Source organism: Rhinatrema bivittatum, chromosome 16 (genome assembly GCF_901001135.1).
Source record: "Rhinatrema bivittatum chromosome 16, aRhiBiv1.1, whole genome shotgun sequence".
In the NCBI taxonomy this organism is placed as follows: Eukaryota; Metazoa; Chordata; class Amphibia; order Gymnophiona; family Rhinatrematidae; genus Rhinatrema; species Rhinatrema bivittatum.
In genome coordinates, this window is record NC_042630.1 from 28,442,724 (window position 1) to 28,469,999 (window position 27,276).

Here is a 27,276-nt window from a genome sequence, read left to right on the forward strand (position 1 = left end):
AAAAAAAGAGAAAACTAGCTCAAAGTGAGCCACAAACCGAGAAGCATCACAAAGATCATATAGGATGTTACAGACCTCAGCCATGCAAGAGCAGAACCAAGTCATCAATACTTGCATTTCTATTTATGTATTGATATATATTCTGCCTTTTGCTCACTTCAAAGTGGATTATATTCAGGTATTCCCCAGAGGGCTGACAATCTTAAGTTTTGTACAGGAGGCAATGGAGGGTGAAGTGACTTGTCCAAGGTCACAAAGAGTGGCAGCAGGATTTGAACCCTGGCTTCCCTGGTTTGCAGCCTACTGCTCTACCCACTAGGCGGTTACTCCAATTCCATACTACTTGTGAATCATCAGTGGGAAAAGGAAAGACATGGGTTGAACCTTGGAGCAAGCTCTGCTGCAGCAATGGTAGCAGAGTAACATTACAAAAGACGCAGATGCATGCACTAGCGCAGGCTGAAGCCTTTGTCTGCAAGGAAGAACGACACTCCTGCACGTATTAAATACACTCTAGACAACTGACCCAGGCAGTGTATGTGATACTGCTGGGAAAAGGGAGAGGAGGATAGTTTTCTAATGTCTGCATATTTGTATTTTTTCATAGCAAATGAGACCCTGAACAATTCCTTTTGCCAGCTCCACTCTCTGTTGAATCAATTAAGGCTAAAAAGTCTCTCCCAAATTGTACCCATCTGCTAAGTTAACTCTGGCCTCCAAGTATAGAGCACTTAATGGGGGCTTCATCATTCCGCAATGATTAGAGCGGAATGATGACTTGCGAAAAAAAGAGGCAGGGGGTGATAGTGTGCAGCCAGCCGTATCGCAGCGGAATGTTTTTGCCTGCCGCACATCATTGCCCCACAGCTCCACTGAAAAGTTGGTCTTATTTCCGGCGCTACTGCTGGCAATAATGTCTAAAACATTATTGCCCGCAGTGCTACCGGCAAAAAAAAATAAAAAATTATTTTTTCCCCACCCAAACTTCGCCCTAACTCCACTCCTTTCCCTAATTTAAATCTTACCGTCGCGATGTGGTGGTTGTCGCATTCGATAAGGCCACATCGCGTTTTGTTGAATGACCCTGTTAGATACTAAGTGACACCTCTCATAAATGGACGACCAATGGTCTTTAGAGGGCGAGAGAGATATTGATCTAAAGGAAGAGCGAAACATGTGGAAGTGAAGAGTGAGAACACTTCCATGGGAAACCACAAGAGCATTATTAAGAATACAGAGAGTCGGCAGAATAAACGTGGACATTCTGTTCAGACAATAGCAGAAAGCAGTTTTGCCATCAGTGAGCTGTGTATTAAGGATTATGTAGATGACTTATTGGGACTATCAGAAGCAACTGCTTGCCCTACACATCAAGGGCTGCTTAGCCACAGGCTCCAATGTGCAAGGTTTGTAAGTTGTCTACTTTATAGGAAAATTATTTCAATAGATAAAAAGCAAGCCAAAACACTTTTGTCAGTCAGGTCTGAAAATTATGTTAGAATTACTCTGGATTCATTTCTACTCATTTTTGGACTGTACACAAATCCCAGAATAAGGCTTGCAAAGGGAAGCATGCCATACTATCTGCAGTGTTAAACCATATTTTATTTGATATGGTAATTTTTATTACCAGATGGTACAGTACGAATAAAACAGATATTTCATGAAAGACCTGAAAATCTGCAACTAATTATAGTATGTTTATTCTCACTGAATAATTAAGAACCTTGTGGTTATGCTCATTGGTGGTGGCAATATATTTATGAATAAATAGGCACATGATATGAAATATCCCACATGTATGTATAATGGGCAAACATACAGTCAAGTCTTGAACAGCAGAGATCTACAGAGCTAAATACAAATTATAGCATTTTCTTTAAAACCAACTCCTAATTTTGTCCTTATTTCAAAGCTTTATTTATCCTTAGCAGGTTCCAGGAAATAGCTAAATCTGCTGGGAATTTGCTTTCACTTCAATGACCTCACTAGGTGAAACAAAAGGTTCTTTCAAGTGCTTTGGCACTATGCCAAGAAAGCATGGAACTTTCTCCAGTTCTCATTAAGCAGACACCAGTAAAATTATCTGGCACAGATTTAGGCCTTCTACCCCTGTTCTGTAGTTAAGCCATTCTCCAGCTATCCCAGTATACAATAATCATATTTCTTGCAAAGGTTTGTTTTTGTGTGCAGATACAGAGCTGTGGCACCGTGCCTTATGATGAACAGGAATAATAAAATGAGACCAGTGAAATAGATTTTTCAACCTGTGCACCAGGGCATATTATTTATAACCATATGACCATATTAAGGATAGAGGTGGTGGTGGTAATAAACCAGCCGATGAAAGGAGACTATGTGAACTGGAAATAGGACACATATCAAGGGGAAGGAGAGAGGAAGGGACAACAAGAATCAACTGCATACAAAGGGGCATTGCAGATACATCACATATAAGACTGGGTCACTCTGGGAAGCAATCATTCTGGCCTACAAACCAGAGAAAACAAGACCTCTACTAGTTGGAGAGGCACAAACCAAATAACCATATCAAGTGGCACATTCCTGGCAAGAAGTGATTTTGACACTCACCAACGTGAATGGGTGCTGGGAACAGACCATACTCATGCTCCCCAGGGGTGTACTCCAGCTTCTCTTTCTTTAGTTGGATCAGACGGCTCTTTGGGCTAAGGATGAGAGGAACAAAGAGAATGCCTATGGGTAAAAACACTGTCAGTCATGCTGCTAACGTGTTGCCTGTTGCAGTGGTCCTGCCTTGCACTGTACATCTGATAATTAACCATGACCAGAGTTACAGGTCCTGAACTGACAGGCAAGGGCACATTTATTTATTTATTTATTTATACAGTTTTTATATACCTTTGCACAGAAACTAGTTCTATCTCTACGGTTTACATAGATCAAAATTTAAGAACATGATAAAAGGAAGAAAATTAAAAATACAATATCAATTAAAAGCATTAAAATAGAAACAAAAATTAACATTAAAAAGGATAAGAACAGGTTAGAAACACAAAACATAATCATACAAAAGGCCTGGATTAAACTTCATTGACCATTTCAAAAGCTTGTCTAAAAAGCCATGTTTTAAGATCTTTTTTAAACCTCTTCAAGTTTTCTTGTAACCGTAACTCTGAGGGTAATTTGTTCCAAAGAGTCGGCCCAGCAATAGAGATAGCCTGTGCTTTGACTTCGCACATAATGGAGGCAAAGAATGATTAGGCAGGAAATAAGCCTCAAGTCTGGGTACTGTCATCATTAAAAAGTTTAAATGAGAGACATTCATATTCTATTTGCACAGCATTCAAGGTTTACAGCACATTCCAAAAGACTTTTAGCACTGAAGCTCTATCCCAGCTGGCTGCTGCAATTATTTTTTCTTCTTTCTTCATTAAACTAATCTTTTTCCAGTGAATTAATTACTGATGAAACGTGCTAGAGTCTTCCAGTGATTTGCAAAACAGGCACTGCCATGTCACGCAGAAGACCCGAGTCTGATAGGATAATTGGTTCTCACCTGCTAATTTTCATTCCTGTAGTACCACGATCAGTCCAGACTCTTGAGTTTTGCCTCCCTTCCAGCAGATGGAGACAGAGAAAGTTTTGCAGGCACTGCCTCTTAACCCAGTATGCCACCTGCATCTCCTCAGTATTAATCAGTACCCAAGCAGAAAATACCTAACAAAACTAACTTTTAACCAATTAACTACACTATATCCCCTGGAACGAGCAAAGGACAAGGAAAAGGTATTATATAAATTATATCATTTCATGAAAGGACCAATGGAAAACCTATGCCTTTCTTCAAACATAAATAAGAAATAGTAAAGACAGATCGAGCGGACTCTTTACAAACCTATCACAGGGCGGGACTCTGGTCTGATCCATGGTACTACAGGAACAAAAATTAGCAGGTAAGAACCAATTTTCCTTTCCCTGTACATACCCAGATCAGTCCAGACTCCTGGGGATGCACCAAAGCTTCCCTAACCGGGGTGGGACTGAGAGAGTCCTACTCGGAAAACACTCTCTCCAAAATTGCTGACGTCCGGGGCCTGGACATTCAACTGGTAATGTCTGGGGAAGGTATGTACAGACTTCCAAGTAGCCACCCTGCAAATCTCTTGCAGCGACACAAGCTGACATTCTGCTCAGGAGGCAGTCTGGGAATGAGTAGAATGAGCTCTGAGCCCCTCTGGAACAGGACGACCGCAAAAGATATATGTGGCAGCAATAGCCTTCTTCAGCCAATGCACAATCGTGGCCTTTGACACAGCCTGAAACTGTTTGTGACCTCCAGGTACCTGAACAACACCCTCCTGACATCTAAGTGTCTCAATTCTTTGGCATGAAGTGTTTCAGACTGTAAATCTGGAAAGGCTGGAAGCTCCACTGCTCGACTTAAGTGGAAGGTTGAAACCACCTTCAGCAGAAAAGAGGAACCGTCCGTAGGGAAACTCCTTAATCTGAAATCTGCAAAAAGGGCTCTCTACAGGACAAGGCTTGAAGTTCAGAAACCCTTCTAGCGGAACAAATGGCGACTAAGAACACCACCTTCAGAGTCAAGTCCTTCACTGTGGCTCTCTTGAGAGGTTCGAACGGAGCTTCACACATGCTCTTAAGAACTAAGCTGAGATTCCATGAAGGACACACCTTGCAGACAGGGGGATGCAAATGTTTTACTCCATGGAAAAATCGAACTATGTCCGGATGCGCTGCCAAGGTTGCACCACGTACCTTGCCCTGCAAGCAACTGAGGGCCGACACCTGCAATCTGAGGGAGCTGAAAGACAAACCCTTCGCTAGACCCTCCTGCAAGAAAGACAGAATCTGTGCCACCGAGGCTTGTTGAGGATGGATCCCCTGCTCCACACACCGAGCCTCAAAGACTTTCCAGACCCGGATGTACGGCAAGGAGTTAGAGGTCTTATGGGCTCGTAGCAGAGTAGAAAAAACATCGTCCAGATAACCTTTCTTCCTCAACTTCTGCCTTTCAAAAGCTAAGCTGCTAGACAGAAGCAATCCGCTTGATCGGAAAATATAGGGCCTTGTTGTAGAAGATTCTGCAGAAGGCCCAGCCGCAGGCGACCTTCCACTGCTAGATTGATCAGATCCGCAAACCACGGCCACCATGGCCATTTGAGAGCTACGAGAATCACAGTTCCTTGGTGAACCTCTATCCTTCTTAGGACCTTGCCCACCAACAGCCAGGGAGGGAATATGTACAGGAGAACATCCCGCGGCTAAGGCATCACTAGTGCATCAACCCCTTCCACGCCGTACTCTCTCCTGTGGCTGAAGCACAGCTCCTTGGCGTTTCTTGGTGTCGCCATGAGGTTCACACATGAGGCATACCCCACCTGTGAAAGATTTTTATTTATTTATTTAAGTTTTTTTATATACCAACATTCAGGACGATAGTCCCATCATGCTGGTTCACAAGAAACAGGGGTGTAATAATAATAAAACTTTACAATTTGAACAATAATGCAGAAAAAGCACTATTGTTATTGTTATTAAAAAGCACTATTGTTATTAAAGATGAGGATCATCGCTTCATCCGAAAGCTCCCATTCTCCTGGATCTAATTGCTGATGGCTGAGAAAATCCGCTTGCATGTTGTCGGTCCATGCAATGTGCGACGCTGCTATCAAGGCCAAATGCTGTTCTGCCCAGGACATCAGCAGCTCCGCTTCCAGAGCAACCGCTCAGCTCTTGGTGCCTCCCTGGAGGTTGATGTAAGCCACCGTCATCACATTGTCTGAGAGAATGCGGACTACCCATTTCCGCAGAAGAAGTAGAAAGGCCTTGAGAGCCAGTAGCACCACCCTGGTCTCCAGGCGATTGATGGACCAGGTCACTTCTTCCGCTAACCATTGACCCTGCACTGAGTGGGCCTGACACACAGCCCCCCAACCGGTAAGACTGGCGTCGGTAGTGACTACCATCCACTGAGGCATCTCGAGGTCCACCCAGTGGCATATGTTGTCTCGGGTAAGCCACCACGAAAGGCTGGATCTGGCAAAGTCTACAAGTGGCAACGGAAGATGAAACTGCTCGGACATCGGATCCCAATGGGATAATAATGCTTTCTGTAGAGGTCTCATATGAGCAAATGCCCATGGGACCAACTCCAAGGTTGAGGCCATGGAGTCGAGAACCTGAAAGTAATCCCAAACCCTGGGCAGTTGTGTCTCTAACAGATGCCACACTTGTGCTTGTAGCTTGAGAACCTCCATGAGAAAACCCTTGCCCACACGGTTTCGAAGCGCACCCCCAAGAAATCCAAGACCTGAGAGGGGGAGAGGCGGTGCTTGGCTAGGTTCACAACCCAACCCAAGGATTGCAAGCAGTGTAACACCACTTCTATCACCTGTCTGCAAAGAGGCCCTCTAACTTTGCTTGAATGAGCCAATCGTCCAGATATGGGTGCACCAGAACCCCTTCTTTCCTGAGGGCTGCTGCTACAACCACCATCACCTTGGTGAAAGTTCTTGGAGCCGTGGCAAGACCAAACGGAAGAGCGCAAAACTGATAATGTTTTCAGAGAATCATGAAACTGAGATATCTTTGATGATTTTGGCGTATTCCGATGTGTAAATATGCTTCCATGAGATCCAAGGAAGCCAGAAATTTTCCGCTTCATAACACTGCTATGACAGACCTGAGAGTTTCCATCCTGAAACGGGGGACCTTGAGGGACGCATTCACCTTCTTCAAGTCCAGAAATATCTCTTCCTTCTTCGGCACCACAAAATAAATGGCCTATTGTTCCGTCTTCCACTTGCCCTGAGGAACAGGAATGCTAGCTCCCAGCATTCTTAGCCTTTGGATAGTCTGTTGGATGACAAGCTTCTTTGCTGGAGAGGCACCAGGGGATATCATGAACAGGCTTCTTAGTGGCTGAGCAAATTCTAAAGCATAACCTTTTTCTATGACATTTAGAACCTACTGTTCCAACGTGATCTTGGCCCACACCTCATAAAAAAGGGTCAATCGACCACCAATAGTCAGAACTGAGGAGCGGGCCAGCCTCACTAGGCCCTTGGCTAGAGCCATCCTGGTTTGCTCTGCAGCCACGAAAGGACTGGGACCAAGACTGGATCCTCCCCGAGGACTGCTTCTGGCCAGCACCCGGAGCTCTGCTCTGACAGAAATGCCTCTGTCCTCAAAAATGAGAACTGGGAGAAACCCCTTCAGACCTTTAGGCGTATCCTCTGGCAGCTTGTGCACCTTATTAACAACTGCTCTAAGTCCTCGCCAAATAGGAGCCTGCCCTTAAAGGGGTGTGCACCGAGCTGAGCCTTCTAGCGGAAATCACAGAAACCATCGTCCTAGAAGAGGTGTGAATAAGATCATATAAAGCATCAGCCCTGTAGGCTACCGCTGCTTCTAAATGCTCCACTCGTTTGAAGTCCTGGGGTGAGAGATTCCCAGCACTCTGCAGCTGTTGCACCCATCGCAGACTTGCACAAAGCATAAAACTGCTGCATACCGCCGCACGGATGCCCAAAGCAGAGACTTCAAATATCTTTTTAAGGTGCACTTTGAGCTTTCTGTCCTAAGATCTTTCAGCGCTGCGGCTCCAGGAACTGGAATGGTGGTTCTCTTGGTAACTGCCGACACCGAAGCATCCACCTTTGGCACTTTCAAAAGATCTAGGGTCTCCTCAGGCAAAGGATAAAGCTTATCCATAGCCCTGCCAACCATAAGCCTGGCCTCCGGAGTATCCCACTCTCTGATCATTAACTGTTTAACCATTCTGTGAAAGGGAAAAGTCCTAGTTGGGCCCCTCAAACTAGCCATGACCGGATCCATGTTCTGGTCAGTCTCCTTCTGAGGAACCTCTACTCCCAGCTCCGCTAGGACATGAGGAATCAGACGACTGAGTTCCTCTCTTTGGAACAGGCGCATGACCTTCGGATCACACCCTCCACACCAGAAACCTTGCCAGGTTCCTCCTCCTGATCCAAGTCAGGGTGAGGAGGAGGGTAAGCAAGGGGCAAATCCCCAGAGGGCAGTCCCTGATTGGAGTCATCGGAGGAGAGGTCATCATGCGCTAAATGTGTCACTGGCCCCTTGACTGTGCGAACCCTGCTAGACTCTGGCATCCCCAAAGACCTGGGTAATTTATTAGGCGGGTTCCCCAGGGCCCTGCCACTGACAGAGGTACTCCACTTCCCTTACTGGCCATGCCCCCCGGGCCTCCTCCAGGCTCGAATCAGTCGGCATTGGAGGAAAGTCCCCTCTTTCCTCCGCAGCCACAAAAGTTTCCAAGATGGCCGCCATTCCCGCGCTCAGAAGGAATGGGTCGGCCATGGTGTGCCAGTCTGTGAACTAGCAGGACCACGCTGCTGTGAGGACGCCGCTCAAGAGGCCCACGATGAGCTCTCCCCTCCGGGGAGGCAGTAGGAACATCGGCCAAGACGAGAGAGCTGTGTACCGTGCTCTCCACATTTGGAGCAGTGGCTTACATGTGGTATGGCCAGCGCGAGAGAGTGCTAGGGACACTGCATGAACAAAAAGGGGATCGGAAACAGAGGAACTAGAAAAAAAACAGCTTAGACAACCTGCCTCCGCTCGCTCCCAGCAACAGACGGGAGCTAGCAACACCAGCCAACGCTGCAAGGTACCACGTCTGAAAGCCGTTCACTTTTTTTCTTTTTTTAAAGGGAACTTGTCAATTAAAGAAAAACAAGGATACTTCCCTAGAAAAAATATGGCAAAGGCTTCCCACAATCCTTAATGAAGGGGAGGGAAGTGGACCACCAGTTGTCACTCCCCGCATCTCAGGGAGCAAACTGGGGTTCCCAACCCCTGCTCGTTCGAAACCTGCTACAAGGAGGGATGGTCCCACCAGGATCTGGCAACCTCCTGGGAGAAAAATCTCAACTGCTTTGCTCCTTTTTCCTTTTTTTCCCCCGTTTCGTATGCTCAGGTACAGAACCGCAGGTTTTGCACCACCTCCATCTGCTGGAGACAGAGAAATACTGAGGAGGTGGCACACCAGGTTAAGAGGCGGTGCCTGCGAAACTTTCTGTCTCCATCTGCTGGAAAGAAGGCAAAACCCAGGAGTCTGGACTGATCCAGGTACGTACAGGGAATCCTGAGTTTTTGATCTTCAGACTAGCACACAATGGTGACATGGAGTGTGCAAGTGTAACACGTTCTAGAAACAACCATGCATACTGTGGTCCCTATCCGAGGAATGTCGCCGCAACCGCTGGGCTAGATTTGTGGTTGGGGAAAGTTTAGAAAATGGAGATAAATACTTGAGCATACCCCCATCCCCACCCCAATGCAAGGGTCTAAGTCCTTGGGATGATTCAGTCCTTGGCTTCGGTTACTATTAATAATGCACTGAAAATCATTCTTCAATTAAGGCTGCCAAACAAGGGTGTCAGTTGAGAAGGTGGTCCTAGTAACATGCTGAAGTGAGACCACCAACTTCTTGCATAGCTCACTCAACTTACACATTACTGATCTGAGTTAATTTGAACTAATGACCTATGGGTAAGAAAGACCTGTATTGAAATGCCCCAAGTCGCAGGATAGAGGTGCTGATTCTCTAAGCACGTGGAGTGACATCAGGAGATGTACATGGCACTGTGGCTATTAATAATGGACTTGAGCATCTTCTTGCAAACAATCCAAGCACAGGGGTTTCAAAGTCATGTTTTAATCTCATAAAGACAGCAGACAGATCAAGCCCAGATTTAGGCATAGGCAACATAGGCAACTGTCTAGGGCACCAAATACTTGGGCCAAAGATGATCCTGTTCCCATTTGCTTTAGGGCCATGGCACTCTTTCCACTCTCCAGTCCTGTCTATGGGCACCAAAATCTTAAATCCAGTCCTGACACAGATGCTGTAACCAAATTGGAAACTAGCTGCTTCTGTCACTACTGAGGCTCAAGGAGCATGTGTCAGACAGTTACTCAAGGAGAGACATTATCTGAATCTAATATAAACAAAACCAGCATGGAAATGCTGCACAACAGAAAAACAGGTATTCCGGCACACTAATTTATCTTCCCTGATACTGTGAAGACCTTGGGCAAGTCACCTTATTTCTATAGGAACTCATTGCCAAGAAGACTTGTAGCAGTGATTAGAAGGAATGACTTGTCAATACAGAATGCAAAACAGGAACTCTTCAGATGGGTCTGATACCAGAACTATAACTGAGAAAAAGGCTTAAGCTGGTTTTTGACAAACAATTCTGATATGTAGGACAAACAAAGACTGTGAACGATAAGAGAGGCAACCATGAATGTAATACCTAGCAAAATCAGTGCCCAGTATGTAAAAAAGCCTCACTTAGCCCCCACCTCCTGCCCCAAGGTTTTAAATTGTGCTTGAAACATCCTGTGTACATGAAGGAACTGAACCAGATAATGCTGCTGATTCCAGTTATGTAGATTTTGAGTCACCACTGACTTCTTCCTTTACTCAGGTGATAGTTCAGTTGCAAGTCCCGCAACATAAAGAGACTGGAAAAAGCTATCAACCAAAGAAAGGGGAAAGAATCCATTCCCTGAAAGAAGCAATTTAGCTCTTTCAAGACAGATAATTGGCATGCTTTCTAGAACAGCAACGTCTATTGTGATAACACGTCAATCTTAGAACCAGACAGATGAAAGATGATGATCCTTGAACCCACAATACAGAAACACAGAGCACTATATTCTAAGCTCTTCTTCCCCAGTGTATTCTAGTGGCTGCGGTGCTGCCTTTTTTTTTGTTTTGTTTTTTTTACTAAAACCATCCTGCACTGGAATTAACAGTTTAAAAAGTCTACAGTGCACCCATAATCCTCAAAAACCTCCAAAAAAACCCAAAAAACATTTGACCCTCACGACCTAACACAAATTAATTAGGTTCACAATTATATCCTGCAGCATGGGCAACATTTCACAGGAGCGTGCCCAGCTGATATAACCTGTGCAGGCAGAATAGAGCACAGAATTATACCTTGGGCTGGAATACTTCTTTCTTACATCCAAAGAATTATTTGCTTTAGAACAAGTTAACACCTTGTGTGTGATTTGATTTTCAAATGCGCTGGGCGTAAAAATCAATTCTACCACGGTGAACAGCTATGGCAGAGCCCGCCATTGCGTGCAGACCAATTCCCATTTGTCAAATTCTGTTCGCGTTACACACTTCATTTCTCCTTGCGGGGTACATTCTGTGCTAAGGACACAGAGCTGACTTCAATGCAATGCACAGCATACACAATCTTTTCTCTTATGAGCTGTCCAAGCATTGATGCTTATCGTTTGTGCTGCCTGATGTAAAGAATGAGAGCTGCAGTTGCACTGGCACGCAGCCACTTTCAAATAGCCAACACTGATGTCCCATAGAAATTAAATCTTAAAATCTGAACCCTGTCACTGGCGAAGAGGCACTATACAACCATGCCATGGACTAAGTTATTGTTTGTCTGACAATTTTGGCAAGCTTAACTACCCAGTAGAGAGGTTTTAGAATGTGAACATTCCAAAATATTGATCTTTAAAAGGGTTTGGGAAGATTGTACATGTTGTCATGGTGAGCATAAATTCCCATTATGAATGGGAGAAAACAAGAGTTGAGACTGAAAAAGCCACAAATGAAAGGCGTTCACATTCAAGTTCATAAACACAAGTGAACCAGTTCATAGGTCAGCATCCCATAGCAAATCTATCAAGGCAAATGTGCTGGTCATGTTAGCAATAGCATGCCCACACAGAGGGAGGATCTGGACAATGAACGAGGACTTGTGCACCACTGAATCCTGTCTCTCTCACACAGGACTCCCTTATCAGAATGGTGGTGTGACTCAAATTTAAAGCAAAGACATTTTTCTTGGAAGGTCTCATGCATATTCTCTCTCTGAAATCTCCTCATCTACTGCATGTAACATGGGAAGGCAATGATGGCTGGCTAGAAACAGCTCCATATACACTGAGTTATTGAACAAGATGGAGCTTTCTATATTATGATGGAACTGTCTTTTAGATATAAACACATTTTTATTAGGCTATTTTTATTGTTTTTATTTGTAGTTATATATTATGTACGTTGTGAAATTATCTTCAGTGTCTTTAGTTATGTGGTGCACGTGAGCTGGATGTTGTATGCAAGTAAAAAAACAAAACAAAACTTCTAAATGCATCTCTTTGGAACCTTTTTATCTGATTTTTATATTCCGCTTTTCGGCACTTCAAAGCGAATTACATTCAGGTACTGTAGGTATTTCCCTATCCCCAGAGGGCTTACAATAAAATATAGCGGAATGGTCGCCCACAGCCAAAAAAGGGGCAGGGAGGGCGAAAGCGTGCAGCTGGCTGTATTGTGACATCGCACACCATGGTTGCAGCTGCGCTGAAAACTTTCGCCCCCTTAGCACCAGTAGAAAAGGTTTAGTTATTTCCGACGCTTCTGCTGGCATTAATGTGAGAAACATTATTGCCCGCAGTGCTACCGGCCCCTCATGATTCCCCGCCCAAACTCCTCCCTTTTTTATTTTAGTTTCAAATTTAAATATTCAAATTGCAATGTCGTAATTATCGTGATTTGATGAATGACCCTCTAAGTTTGTATCTGAGGCAACAGATGGCACAAAGTTCTTGTTCTACTTCTGGCTCTTCCTGTCAGAGGAGCATTTTAACAGCCAGAAAGGAATATTTTGCATTTCCAAAAAATGTTTCCTGGAGCACAAAATGCAAGCAACAATTACCCTTCCACGCCACTCCCCCATCCCAAACATTCAATTATCCAACAGGCTTGAATAAGGTACCAGAAGGAAGCACTTTCCATAAAAAGAAAAGGTCAAGGGAATACCATATCAAGCTGAAGGGACGGAAATTCGGAAGGAAAACAAATCTGCTTACCGATAAACAGAGCTCTTCATAGACAGCAGGATGAATTAGCCATAACACATTGGTGGCATCAATATGGACCTAGCTCTCAAAACTCAGTAAACATTTTACTGAGCATGTGCAGGAGTTCCTGCACGCTTGCCCTACCTATAAGCTCTTTGATCTCTTCTAGAAATTAAGCTTATTTGAATTTCCAGAGAGGCAGGTAGATATTAGGTACAGCTAATTCATCCTGCTATCTACGGAGAACCTTGTTTACAGGTAAGAAAACCTGCTTTCTCTGTCAACATGCAGATATGAAGTCTCAAGCCAAGGGTTGCATTGCGGAGCAAATATTTAAAGACAACCCAACGCCACCAAATAGAGATTGGGCTACTGGGTGAGCAGGCTGTACAGAACTGCTTGTCCAAAGTTAGATTCCTCAGGACATGCTGTCTAGAGAGTAGTGGATATGAAGGTCTGAACAGATGACCAGGTAGAAGCTTTACAAATATCCTCAATGGAAGTGGCTCTGAGATGTGCCACTGATATCACCATGACTCTCACTTGATGAGCTTTGACAGAGTCTATAATGTGTAAGCCAGCTAGTGTGTAAGTGAGTTATACAGTCCGCTAGCCAATTGGACAGAGTTCTTTTGGCAACTGCCCTTCCCAATCTACTGGATCAAAGTACATGAACAATTGAGAAGCTTGACTGTGAGGTGGAGTTTTCTTTAGATAATAAACTAGGGCTCTGAGACAGTCCAAAGAGTAAAGAGCCCATTTTCTTTTGTGCGCAGGTGGTCTTGGAAAGAATGTAGGTAGCATAATAGCTTGATTAATATGAAATACAGATATCACTTTCAGAAGGAAATTGGAATAAATTTCTAAAGCCATCCTATTATGAAAAATCCGAAGGTATGGTAAATATGAAACAGAGCCTATAGTTCACTTACTCTTTTACTGTGACGGCCATGAGAAACAACATTTTCCAGGTGAGTAAGTCCACCAATTTGAGAGGTTCGAAAAGAGGTTTCATGAGTTGAGCTAAGACTATACTGAGGTCCCAAGGCAGTGGGGATTTATTGACCAGACGTTTGAAATGCCAGTCCTATCCTGAACTTTGATATTTGATGGAGAGAGATCAGAGCCCCTACTTCTTGATGGTGATACATCACAATGGCACTGAGATGAACTTTGACTGAAAGGGTGCTAAGGCCTGAGGATGAGAAGCAGAATAGATACTGAAGCAAAGCCCTCGTGGCACTGGAGAATGGATTCAGCTGGCATTTGGTCCTACACCAAATCAAGAACCTCTCATTTGAAACCATAGAAGATCCTGTGATTTCCACCAAAAAACTTTCAATCAGAACAACCTCCATCTCTAGGAAGAAGTGAGGAGACTACTGCGTGTTCAACATCTATATCACGAGGACCTGTGCTGGCCGTTTCTAACTGCATAACCTGCCTGCCTCCTGTGCGATGAGAGTCCGAGATGGGTCCAATAGAACTGGAGACTGAATTGACAGAAAGAGAAAATATGAATATCACATTTGTCTTGCTATGAGGATTATCCTTGCCTTGTCCTGAAGGACCTTCTGGACAGTCCTGCTGATCAGAGAAATTGGTGGGTAGGCATAGTTCCAAGGTAAGGTTAATAACCGACCTTTCCTGGTGAATGAACAAGTTTCAGCAATTCATTAATCTAAGGACCACTTATGCAGTTGCACACTCTGCTGAGGCAGTTCACCAGTGTATTCTGCACTCTTAAGAAGGTAGGTCACCTGGAGATGGGTATTGTGATGTCCTGCCCATGACAAAATTTGGAGGGCCTCCTGATAGAAGGTTTAAGAGCCCATACCGCCTTGTTTATTTATGCAGAACATAGCCACTTGGTTGAACGCCTGGAATAAGATTCTCTTTCCTGAAATAAGGTGAAAGAAAGCCTTTTGAGCACAGCTGATGACTCATTGCTCCAAGTGGTTGATTTGCAAATAATACTCCACTGGAGACTACAATCCTTTAAGTCCATGTCACACTGGAATGTGCCCCTCACCTCTTGGTGAAGGCATCGGTAGAACGTGTTACTTGATGTGGTGGGACATGCAGTAAGAACCCCACATTTAGAATTTCTGGATTCAACCACCACTGAAGAGATGCTCTCATCCCAGGGGTCACAGAGATTTGATGGAATAATGGCTGGTAGAGTTGATCCTATTAGCTTCAGAGGTGCCAATGAAAGCCCCATATGTATCACAGAAACCATATTTGAGAAGTACCAGAACCATCCTTACTGAGGCTCAATCTTATTGAAGGAGAGACCCATCAGCAATGCAGTTGACTGGGAGAAACGTTTTCCTGAAGCCAGTCTACCTAGGCTTGATGGAATCAGGTTTGGCAAAGTTAACGAGGAATCTCAGGTACTGAGACTCCCTGCAGAAGCTGTGTTGCCACTACCAAAAGACATTTTATGAATACCCTCAGGGCTGCCAAGAGGCCAAAGGGGAGCACTTTGTATTGCTAGTGCACATCCTTCACCACAAACGTGAGGAGCTTTCATTGGGTGGGGGTGAATGGGAATACGTACATATGTCTTTCAGATCCACATCATACGTCCAATTTTTCAGCTGAAGGAAAGGAAGGATTTTCTGGAGGGAGTTCATCCTGAACCTCTCCAGAAACTACTTGTACAGTTTTCACAAGTCCAGTATAGGTTTCCATCCCCCTGACTTCTTGGGGATTAGGAAATACTGGCAATAGAATTTCTGGTCACATTCCTGAGAAGGAACAGGCTTGGCTGCCTCCAGCTGAAGGAATGACTCCATCTTCAGCTGCAGTTGGGCAGACTGAGAAGAATCAGAGATGAAGACTGAAATCTGTTGAGTTGTTGTAGGGCAAGAGAAGCATAAGAGTAGCCATATTCCACAATTTTCAGGACCCACCAATCCTTGGTATCATGGTGTTATGGTTTTGAGATGTTAGAATAGATTCTTGGGTACTGCGGTGATGACAACTCCCACGGGGAGGAGCCCCGTGAGGAACCGCAGTACTAGGCTAAACTCGAGACACGCAAACACAGAAGATTTGTCTTTATTATACAGTTGAAAGATACCACCAGAGGTGGCAGTAGTGAGGTGGATCCAGTAGTAGCAGTCCAGGGGCCCTCGGCAGAGGAGACCTGTCCCACAAAGATAGATGTTAGCAGCACACTGTAGTATAGGGAGTTCCAGATGCAGGTTCCCAGTGCTGAGCTGTAGATGAGACAGACTGACAGAGGTTAGATTACTCACTAAGTTGGTAGCTGTATAGATGGAGATCCCAACAGGCAGAAGTAGTTGGATTGCAGGCACCAAGTCAGGGAGAGCAGGCCCTCAAGGCGCGAGTACCTGGTATCCCAGATAGGAACCTGAAAGAAAGCAAAGGGCCCCCGAAGAGCGGGTACCCAGGTTAGAAGAATAACCCCAAAGGGCAGAGAGAGCTTCCAGCGGCAGCACGGAAGCAGCAGAGTAGCTTAGACTGGAGGCATTCCAATCCTTGCTAACTCAATTTGTTAGCAATTGATGAGCAGGCTAAATACCCGGATGGAGGTGGAGAACTTCCGGAGCGGACCCAGGTATTTCCTGCGCTGGCTCTTTTAAAAACAGAGATGTCGTCACTGCACGCGTCTAGACGACGACAGGGGGCAGGGCTTCAGCAGTGGCAGCGTCCCTGCCGTGAAGAAAGGCTTCTCGGCCTCGGAGCAGGCCCGAGGGGAAATAGCCACACTATCCACCCTCACCTCGGCATTTCTGGAGCTGATGGCCCGCCGCGGAGGTGGGTGAGCACGCTCGACCCTGGCCTCCGGGGTCAAGCAGTGTAACACATGGAGCCATTCTGAGAGGAAGGCCTGAAACTTTCCCCTTCCAGGATGAAATGGGGAGGCGGGTCTTAAATTTGTCAAAAACTGGTCCCGGGCTTAGGCTGCATCTGCTGATGAGCCTTTGGCTGATGTATTTCCCTCTGATGACTTCCAGTGAGCAGCTGCTGCTGCTGCGGAAGAATGAGAAAGACTTAATGACACTAAAAAGAACACAAATGATGTCTTTGGAAGAATGGACGCTTGTAGAAAAAAAATACCGATGTTGGACAGGAGCCTGCTGTCCCCTCACCGCAGCTGATAACCACTGTAATACTGTTTCGGATTCCTGAAACAGAGCCATCTCAAACTTTTATCATCAAATTAAGTTGCCCCTGTACAGGGTACATCTGCAAGATGATCATACATGTCCACGTCCACTGAGATGCCATTTACATGCACCCCTTTGGGCTTATATGGAAGCGGCTGGTAGTGGTATCAAAAGTTTCATAAGCAGAATGGATGAGGTGGTCTTAGTCTTCTACTGCTTGATGGAATTCCACCTGCTCTGGGTCTGATGATTCCATGAAAGGCTTTAGCTTTTGCATGTATTTTTGCAAATACTGCACCATGAAGAGTTGATAGGCTGCAATCTGCATACTCAGAATGGATCCCTAAAAAATCTTTATCTCCTAAATGTGTCCAACGTGTTTAGCATATTTTGGTGATGACTATGGAAGCTGGAAAACCCCAAACCCTGGGGAGACCTGGACCCTGTATTTTCCAGATTCTGGGCCACTGGAAAGTACGATGTCAGCATCTGCTACATTCTCATCCACATTCTCATCTGCAGATCCTTGAGGAGTTTGTGAGCTAGGATACAGAGTCGACTGGAGGTTGAAGGAACTGAAGCTTGCAAATATCCGTTCTCAGGTACTCTTCCTTCATGACAATGATAAACAAATAGAGTTTTTTGTTAAGCTGGCAAAGATGGAGTAGCAGAGATTCTTTGGAAGCGAGATATGCTGGGTCTAGTCCGATAGGGGATCTGAAGGAACTCCATAGAATCTTCCTCCTCTCCCGACCACGGGGAAACTTTCCCCAAACGATAAGGGTGACCAAGGAAATCTCCACTGGTCTGGGGGGGGGGGGGGGGGGGGAGAACGACACATCTCATAGGAACTCAGAGTGAACTAATTTCATTTATTCCCATTTGATTCAAGACGGGGCTTCTTGGAGGAGGAGAATCCACTATCTTATGATGAGGACTTATTCCCAAATACTGGAAGCTCTTGCCTCACTACGAGAAAAAATTTCATCCATCTAGGACAGGAGAGGTTCTAATAGCCTTCTCTACTTTTCAGGGCTTAAAATGGCAAAGAAAGTTTTCATTAGCTCGGATAGCTTTGCTCCCACTGACCAAGGGACCCTCTGCACCAGAGCTGGAGGAGACACATCCTCTTCAGAATCAGCTAATGCTCATTAAGAGCCAACTGTAAAAATGGGGAAAAACTCTGCACCATAGCAGCTGCTGGCTCCAAGGCACTCTGTGTTGGTTGATTCAACGCCCCTCAAATGTTGCCTTAATCCATGGACAGTGTTGGCAGTTCCCCTTCTGCACCATATTGGAACTTTTGGGCATATGTGCAGAAGTGCTCTGCTTCAACACAGTTGATAGCATCTTGACATGCCATGCTGAGTTTTATGACTATGTCCTAGAATGCAAGCTCCATGCTAATATCAAGGATGGCAACCTGGTTGGCCATGAGTCTGGGTAAAATAAATGGCTCGTTTCTATGGGGATCCTACATGCCATAAAGAAAGATGGGATCCGCACCAATGAAATTATTTCCTGCACCAATGGCATTGATCTTTTTCTTTGGCTCCAAAGGGGATGGTCTTGAATGGGGTCCCTCTGCTGTTAAGGTGCTCCTTTTAGAATCTCATGCCACACTCAGTCCCTGATTTGAGATGAATCTGGCACCACCCATACTTGCAAGAATGAGAGGAGGAGGATTCCTGTCTATTTCCTATGCTGAGAATCCATTGACTCAATCCTGGATGAAGAATAGCTCAGTTGGCTCAGTCTCACACCAAGACTTCTGGCTCTTACCTGCCAGCACTTTCCTTAGGACCTCCATCTTCTAGGTATAGTATTTCTGCACCCTAGGGGACATCTAACCACAGCTGTAGCATTTGAAAGACTTATAGTCTGAGTACAGGCAACAATTGCAGATGTATATCTGTGATCGACATCTGGCACCCATAGGTACAGGCCTTGAAGCCACTAACCATGGGCTTTCTTGGGTTTGGGTTTTTTCATTCATTCATTCTCTCTCTCTCTCTATATATATATATATATGAATGGTTCTGTTTTTTTTAAGAACTTCAAAAGTTCTGTTTGAGGGGCTGCCAAGTCAGCGGCAGAAAAACAGAAGCAGCGGTGAGGCAGTAAAAGTGGCACTAAGGCCAAAACCCAAAACATTTAAGAAAGATTGGGAAATGTTTGTGAAATAGCTCAGACAAAAAGGCTGTTGGGCTCATGACGCAGTGTGTGTGCGGGAACTCCTGTGCATGCTCAGTAAAGTCTTTACTGAGCTCAGAGAGCTGGGTCTGTCATCGAACCACAGAAACAAAGAAATTCAAACGTGACCTCAAAACGTGGTTCTTTCAAAATGCCTACAATCTTACTTCTCTTTGAAATCATCACTTGCTCCTACACTGACAATCTCATGAACCTTTCTATAGACCTCATTACCACTCTTTCCAACCCAGCACATATAAATATATCTGAAACACCCTCTCTCAATCCCCACTTATTTCCCTCAGCACCTTTTGAAAAAAGTGCTACCTAATCCCTGCTACCTCGACCCTGTATATCTCCCTTCCCCTGACCGCCTTAGTCAATGTATGTCTTTTGCTAAAATGTATGATATAAGAACTCATCATATGAATGTAATTGGCTATCTATTATATTTATGTCATGATGTAAACCGTTGTGATCATCACTTGGGACAGTATATCAAATGGCTAAATATATAAATGTTACTCATGTTATAGTAAATTCATGCCTGCTTGTCATACATAGTAACATAGCAATGACAGCAGAGAAAGACCAAATGGTCCATCCAGTCTGCCCAGCAAGTTTCTTATGGTAGTAATTGCTGCTCTGTGCAGGTTACCTTCAAGCCTTGTGTTAGTGTAGTAATATTTACAACCAAAACCAAGCAACTGTTAAACCCATAACACAATTACTGCTAGCAACATTTTTACAGGGTGAGCAGCCTTTATAATTCAGAAAATGCTGCTTGAATGTGTTTTGCTTTTGGATTTGGCCATAGAAGTAATCCTGTGCTTTATCCCTAAAGTCTGTGTATCAGTACCCCAAGACTGTGAAAGTCTAGGCCCAGCGTTGGATGTCTTCTGAAACCAATTCCCCTTTTTCTTCATCAAAGCAGAGAGCGATGTTGCACTTGAGTCACAAGCATCAAGGCTAACTGGTTAAGGGTAGTAATCCCCATACAGTAACTGCTGGTTACCCCTACACACCCTTTCCTTCATTTCCAGCATCTAGTCTTTAGGGATCCACAGTGTTTACCCCATGCCTTTTTGAACTTGTTTACTGTTTTTGTTCTCTTTTGGAAGGGAATTCCAGGCATCTACCACCTTCTCCATGAAGAAATATTTTCTGATGTTGGTTCTGAGTCGTCACCTCTGGAGTTTCGCATCGTGACCCCCTAGTTCTACAGTTTTCTTTCCAATGGAAAAGGTTTGAAGTTCATGCATCATTAAAACCTTTCAGGTATCTGAAGGTCTGTATCACACCTCTGCTACACTTCCTCTCTTCCAGGCTATACATATTTAGATCTTTCAGCCTCTCCTCATAAGTCTTCCAATATAGAACCATACCATTTTGTTTGCCCTTCTCTAGACCACCTCTGTCCTATCCTCATCCCTTTTTATGATATGGGCTCCAGAATTGAACACAGTACTCCAGTTGATGCCTCACCAAGGATCTGTATAAGGGCATTACCACCTCCTTTTTCTTGCTGGTTATTCCTCTCTTTCTATGCAGCCCAGCATTCTTCTGGCTTTAGTTATCACCTTGTCGCATTGCTTTGCTGCCTTCAGATTGCCAGAAACTATTATCCCAAGGTCCCTCTCCCAGTCCATGCACATTAGTCTTTCACCCTCCCCATCACATACTGCTCTTTTGGATAACTGTATTCCAGATGCATTGAATCCCAGCTGCCAAATCTTTGACCAAGCTTTCTTAAATCACTTTTCATTCTCTCCACTCCTTCAGGCATGTCTACTGTGCCGCAGATCTAAATATCATCCGTAAATAGACAAACTTTACTTTCTATCCCTTCCACAATGTCGCTCACCAAACCACTGAACAGAACTGGTCCCAAAACTAATCCTTGTGGCACTCCATGTAACACCATTCTCTGTTCAGTATAGGTTCCTTTTACCATTATATGCTGTCTTCTGTCAATCAATCAGTTTGTAATCCACTCCACCATCTTGGCACCTATTCCCAAGTTTCTCATTTTATTCATGAGCCTCCTATGTGGGACTATATCAAAAGCTTTGCTGAAATCCAAGTAAATCACATCGAATGGTTTTCCTTGATCCAACTCTCTAGTCACCCAATCAAAAAAATCAATCAGATTTGTCTGACAGGATCTTCCCCTGGTGAATCCATTCTGACTTGGGTCCAGCAACCCACTGGATTGTAGAGAGTTCATAATCCTTTCCTTCAGTGGAGCCTCCATTAATTTTCCCATCTTTGAGATGAGGCTAACTGGCCTGTAGTTTTCAGCCTCCTTTCTGCTACCACCCTTGTGAAGTGGTAACACAACTACTCTTCTTCAATCTCGCAGCACAACTCCCTTTTCCCGAGATCGAACAGGTCTTTCAGTGAACATCAGATAATATTTTTTCAGTGGGTGTTGGACACTTGGAACAGACTTCCAGCAGAGGCTATAGGAGCCATATCAGGAGCAGAATTCAAGTATACATGGGACAGATACAAAAGGACCTTAATGGCAGAGGTTGGGAGTAGATCACAGATGAAGTAAGACCCAGGACAGCACAGTAGGCAGGTACCAAAAGGACAGACTGGGTGGACTAATTGGTTCTTTTCTACTGATATCGTCTGTGTTTGTATGAAAATAAGATTTTTTTTTTGTTTTAGATTTAAAAATAAAAACATCAAATATTTCTCGTTGACCTTTAATGCATGCAAATACAGAAAAGGGGAATATACAAAAAATATAAGGTGATACTTTTTTATTGGAGTAACATTTCTCGATGAGCTTTTGGGAGATAACACTCCTTTCATCAGTTCAAAACAAAATGGACAAATCAAAGCAAAAGATGAACATACAAGCAAATTAAGTGTTAAGACTGCAAGGATGAGCCTGTAATCTTTTAACTAACATTTCTAAGGGAACACTGATAACTGGCCAGCTAAGTTAAAAAAGTGGCTTTAAAATCTAAGTACTTATATTTCAGGGAGTAGCACAGAGCAGTGTGTGGCGTCAAGTCTCGTTTTTATTTGCACACTGTAAATATTCTGAGCTGTGAGTCTTTGCATTCTGGTTGTGCACAGAGACTAATTTAGTGCTGTTAGCAATGTGGATCTGGGATAAAAAGCTACCAAACTAACAAAGAAATTAAAAAAAAAAACCAAACTCAAAAAAATAAACCGCGTTCTATCAGGTTACTGTGGCAATGGAAACACATACACACACAGTACTGCCGTGTTCTTACCCTCCAGCACATACAATAGGCAACTGTGAAAACAAGTGAAGTGACTGGTGTGCAGAATTCAGATGAGGACTGCATGCTGTTATACTGGGGTCTGGTTACATTTAAACAATGTCAGTGTTAACCATGTAAGCTCTGATGAGAGGCAGTGAATGATCAGCCAAAGGCACTGAGAGCTCTGACACGAGTTTCAAGTTATGCATTTCATACTGACTTGGATAAGGAAAGATACCCTACAAGCACTCAAGTTTCAATGACTGGCAATGGGGATTTATCCTTAGCAGGGGATTTTGCTTTTTAGTTTTAATTGCATGCCTTCCAAGTTTGAGCTCAAGGCGAGTTACAAATTCAGGCACAATTGTTAGATCCCTTCCCAAGAGGGCTTACACTCCAAGTCTGTAGCCGAGGCAATGAAGATTGAAATAACTTGTCCAAGATCATAAGGAGCATCAAGGGAGAAGTAGGATTTGAACTCGACTTCCCTAGTTCTCAGCCCACTGCTCTGACTAGGACTGTGGCTCCACTACAGATCAGAATAATAGGACAGACTAATGGGGGTCAACTGATCTTTATCTGTTGTCATCTACTGTGTGAACTAGATGCTGATTGCTGTGGACAGATATTTAATATAGTTTGAACCTGGACTATAATTTGTCCCCAAACTATCAACAATCTGAAACAGACACAAAATCACTTGGTTACATTTGTATGGTGGCTGGTCAGCCAATCAGATTGCTGGATTGGTTATCTCACAGAATAACCACAATTATGAAATTCACAAATACTCTATAATTAATGCCTCTGAGCTATGACTCATGGCATAGGAAAGACAATCTGACACCGGCTTGGACTGACAGAACTTTACACTCAACCAGCATGAAATAAAACAAAGTTGCTTACCTGTAACAGCTATTCTCCATGAACAGCAGGTTAATCAGTCACACAAGTGGATGACATCATCCAACCAAGCTGACATGGAGCATTTGGTAGATAGCTGTGGAAAACCCGAAGTATTTTAACATACATGCATGAGACTTCTCACCCAGCTGCAATTGCTTGGGGGCCTCTTCAGTCCTACATAATAGCTTAAAAAACCAACGTATCCATGGGAGGTGGGAGGAAATGTATGGCTTATTATCCTGCTGTCCACAGAACACACCTGTTACACGTGAACCAACTTGTTTTCTCACAGACAAACAGGATGAATCAATCTCACAAGTGGACATCCCTAACTATGGGTTTACCTTTAAACAAAAAAAAAGAGAACAAGCAGCTGCCGGGTGGTGAACATGTTTTTAAGAACTACAACTTGAAGTAAAAAATGGTCTTCTGGGGGAGGCAGGGTCTACATCTCATAGAGAACCTGGAAAACAGATTGCCTAAGCCTGTTGTATTGGGAGTCCACAGCCAATAATGATGGGTTGAAAATGTGTGGCTAGAAAGTCCACATCTCAACTTTGCAGATCTCCTTAATGAAGGATAACTTTAGGTGGGCCACCCACTGAGCCATGGCTCTTAACATGATGAGCCTTCTAGAGTCAGGCCTGTTTGGGCACACCAAAAGAGATGCAATGAACTGGACTTCCTGGAGACTGCTGCAGCTGAGTTGGATGGAGGGAAGCGCTGTCCTTCTGACATAGCTGCTTGAAAGAGGGACAACACAGTCCAAACCTCCTTAATATTCGGACCCACACAATGACTGAGTTCAGTGCTGATGCTTCAACAAGACCTTTTTTTTGATGTTTGGTGCTATGACCCCTTGGATATGAACTGGACTCCAAGGAACCCTTCTTAAGTGCCAAGTGGAAGGAGTAGGAAAGTTTCTTGCTCCTGGAGGGAGGCCTATCTTTCAATTTTGGTGCTGAGGAAGCGAGAGACTCCCTCAGTACCAAAGCATCATCTATGGATGGAGCAGCTCTGTGGTCCATCTATGATGATGCCTTTAGTGGGCCAGGCTTTGTTTTTGTTGATATCCTTGTTTAACGTTTTTGAGCACATACCACAGCCAAGTACATCATATCTAACCACAGACATCATATACAAAATCTAAGGTGGTCCATTATAGATATCTTGAAGTTACAGAGGGGGCATTCTCTTGAAGTCAATGGTCTTCTTCTTGGTCACTGGGAGAAAAATAGACAAATCAAAATAAAATCTGGAAATTCTTGCAATGAATAAGGTCACCAAGATCACTCAGATGACACCACGAGAAAAGGAACCTCAGGGCCAAACAACAAAAAACTAAAAATACTTTGTAAAATGTGAAAAAACACTAACTTAGGCCAATACAAAGGAGAAAAGGGCCATCTAGTACTGTACCCTAATTTGTTTTTTTAAATGTATTTTATCTTGACTTGTACACTGCTTGGAGCAGCCTGTATGGCCAGGAAGGCAGTTTACAAATCTTTTAAATAAACTGACTGATATTCTGCCTTTTGTGACTGGTCAGTCATTTCAAAGCAGGTTACAGTCATGTACTGTAGAGATTTCCCTGTCTCCAGAAGGCTCACAATCTAACAGGCCACGTTTGGATGCGCGTTTTCGACGTGCTAGCTTTACCCCTTATTCAGTAAGGGGGTCGAAAACGTGCGTCCAAACCCCCCCCCCCCCGAACCTAATAGCGCCCACAACATGCAAATGCATGTTGATGGCCCTATTAGTTATGCCCGCGCGATTCAGTAAATAAAATGTATAGCCAAGCCGCACATTTTACTTTCAGAAATTAGCGCCTACCCAAAGGTAAGCATTAATTTCTCTCGGCACCGGGAAAGGGTACAGAAAAGCAGTAAAAACTGCTTTTCTGTACACCCTCCGACTTACTATCATGGCGATATTAAGTCAGAGGTCCCAAAAATTAAAAATAATTAAAAAAAAAAAATTTAAAATCGGCCCGCAGCTTGAAAACCGGACACTCAATTTTGCTGGCGTCTGGTTTCCGAACTCGTGGCTGTCAGCGGGTTTGAGAACCAACGCTGGCAAAATTGAGCGTCGGCTGTCAAACTCACTGACAGCTGCCGCTCCTGTCAAAAAAGAGGCGCTAGGGATGCGCTAGTGTCCCAAGCACCTCTTTTTACGGCGGGCCCTCATTTAAATACTGAATACTTATTAAAAGTCACGGGAGAGCGGGCGCTCGCCCGCTCTCCCGTGACTTTGTATCTTAGGCAATAGAAGGTGAAGTGACTTACCAAGGTCACAAAGAATGTCAGTGGGATTTAAAGCCTTGCTTCCAATTAGGTTAATTCCTTCACGCCACACCATCAATTTCAATTTCTTGTCCTTAATGTTCATTGAAACATGGGATTTGACAGTAGGTAAAGACTGCAAAACTCATTTAGTATATCTATGTATGCCGTAAATTCCAGATGATCCCTAGTGATGTCTTTCCCATCATATCTTTGCCACTAGGGATCCTTTGTGCTTATTCTATATTTTCTTGAATTCCATTCCATTTTGCCTCCTCCAAGGTCTTTCTATGCATCTATGATCTTTTCTAAGGTGGCTCCAAAGCAAGATGAATTTTTGTGTTATCTGAAGACAGCAGAGAAATATGTACCACCACAGACAAAAAGATTGAGGGATCCTGCGCAAGTGCAGCTGGGCAGGAAGTCCCATAAATGTCCATGAAAAACCTTTTAGGTTTTTCCAGTTATATGGGGCTGATTCATCCTGCTTATATATGGAGAAAATCATTAATACTCTGTCATGCATTACAGGCAACAGCCTTTCAATTTATGAAAACTCTGGCCATAAAACACACACATTCATCCTCATGGCAATCAGTCCAAGACCAGGTAATGGGATAGATCTGCCTTATTTAAACCTGTGTGGGTATTTTGCCTTTGTTTTTCATTAAACATTGTGAATGTCCAGAAATGTTTAATAAGTCAAAGACGATGGAAATGTTACACCAACAGTACATATCTGACATGGAAACAAGATCCCATAATACTTAGTTCTGCTGGATATACAGGTTGCACAGTCTCTCTGAATGGGCATCATGAACTGTCAATTCACATGCTGGCAGCCATAATGCCTGCTTAAACTGGTGGCTTAGCTGCACAGGTTTCCCCTTTCTTTTCATACCACACAAATTTGTGGGGCCCAGTTGCAGCTCCTACACAAAGTAGATTAAGATGGGGGTCATCACAGGCTAAGTGACCACTTCAAGCTTAATCAGCACCCTTTAGGCTAAGAAGATTAAGAATGCTACATTGTTGTTGCCCAGCAGCCTCCACCTCCACCTGTGCTGGAGTTGCTTTCTGACATTACATCTTCACTGGCTTAGATCCTGAGCATTATCCCAGCATCCAACTGTAACTGGCGCTTTTATTTCTCTGGTTTGTTAGCATTGCTTTTTGGAACACAATGCAAGTTGAAAAGAGAACAGTTCTCTAAAAATTTACCAGACACAGTGATTTCCTTGCATCTACTTACTCCATTGTTTTGTACACATCAGAGTATAGTCCTGCCTTCTGGTACTTCTTTTTTGGGGGTCGAGCTGCTTTCTTCTCTCTCTGCACTAGAGCTGGCAAACGCTGCAAAGTGCTTTCTGACTCTTGAGGCTTCCTGGAGCCTTCAAAGAGGCTGGTCAACGCTGCCGATGTCTCAGAAAAGCTGAAATAGTGTTGAAAGATGTGCATCAATTCAAATAATAATTTACAATCATGGAATGTATAATTTGCAAAACCTGCACCTGGGAAGATGGGTGGGAAGGAACTGTGTGCTCCTGAAAGTGCAAGTACAATAATAGCTTTTTATGTTGGTCTTTTAAATAGCTGTCACAGCCTACAGACTATTAT

At 44.0% G+C, this 27,276-nt stretch overlaps 1 protein-coding gene across 3 annotated transcripts in view; it reads right to left on the reverse strand.

Annotated features, from left to right (window-relative positions):
- Positions 1-27,276, reverse strand: part of ASH1L (ASH1 like histone lysine methyltransferase) — a 295,195-nt gene that overhangs the window by 71,370 nt on the left and 196,549 nt on the right. For all 3 annotated transcript variants that reach the window (XM_029580354.1, XM_029580355.1, XM_029580353.1), the window contains exons 6-7: positions 26,912-27,091; positions 2,593-2,687 (exon numbers count right to left, since the gene is read on the reverse strand). In XM_029580354.1, coding sequence (XP_029436214.1) covers positions 2,593-2,687; positions 26,912-27,091 — 275 coding nt within the window. The remainder of the gene's footprint in view (positions 1-2,592; positions 2,688-26,911; positions 27,092-27,276) is intronic.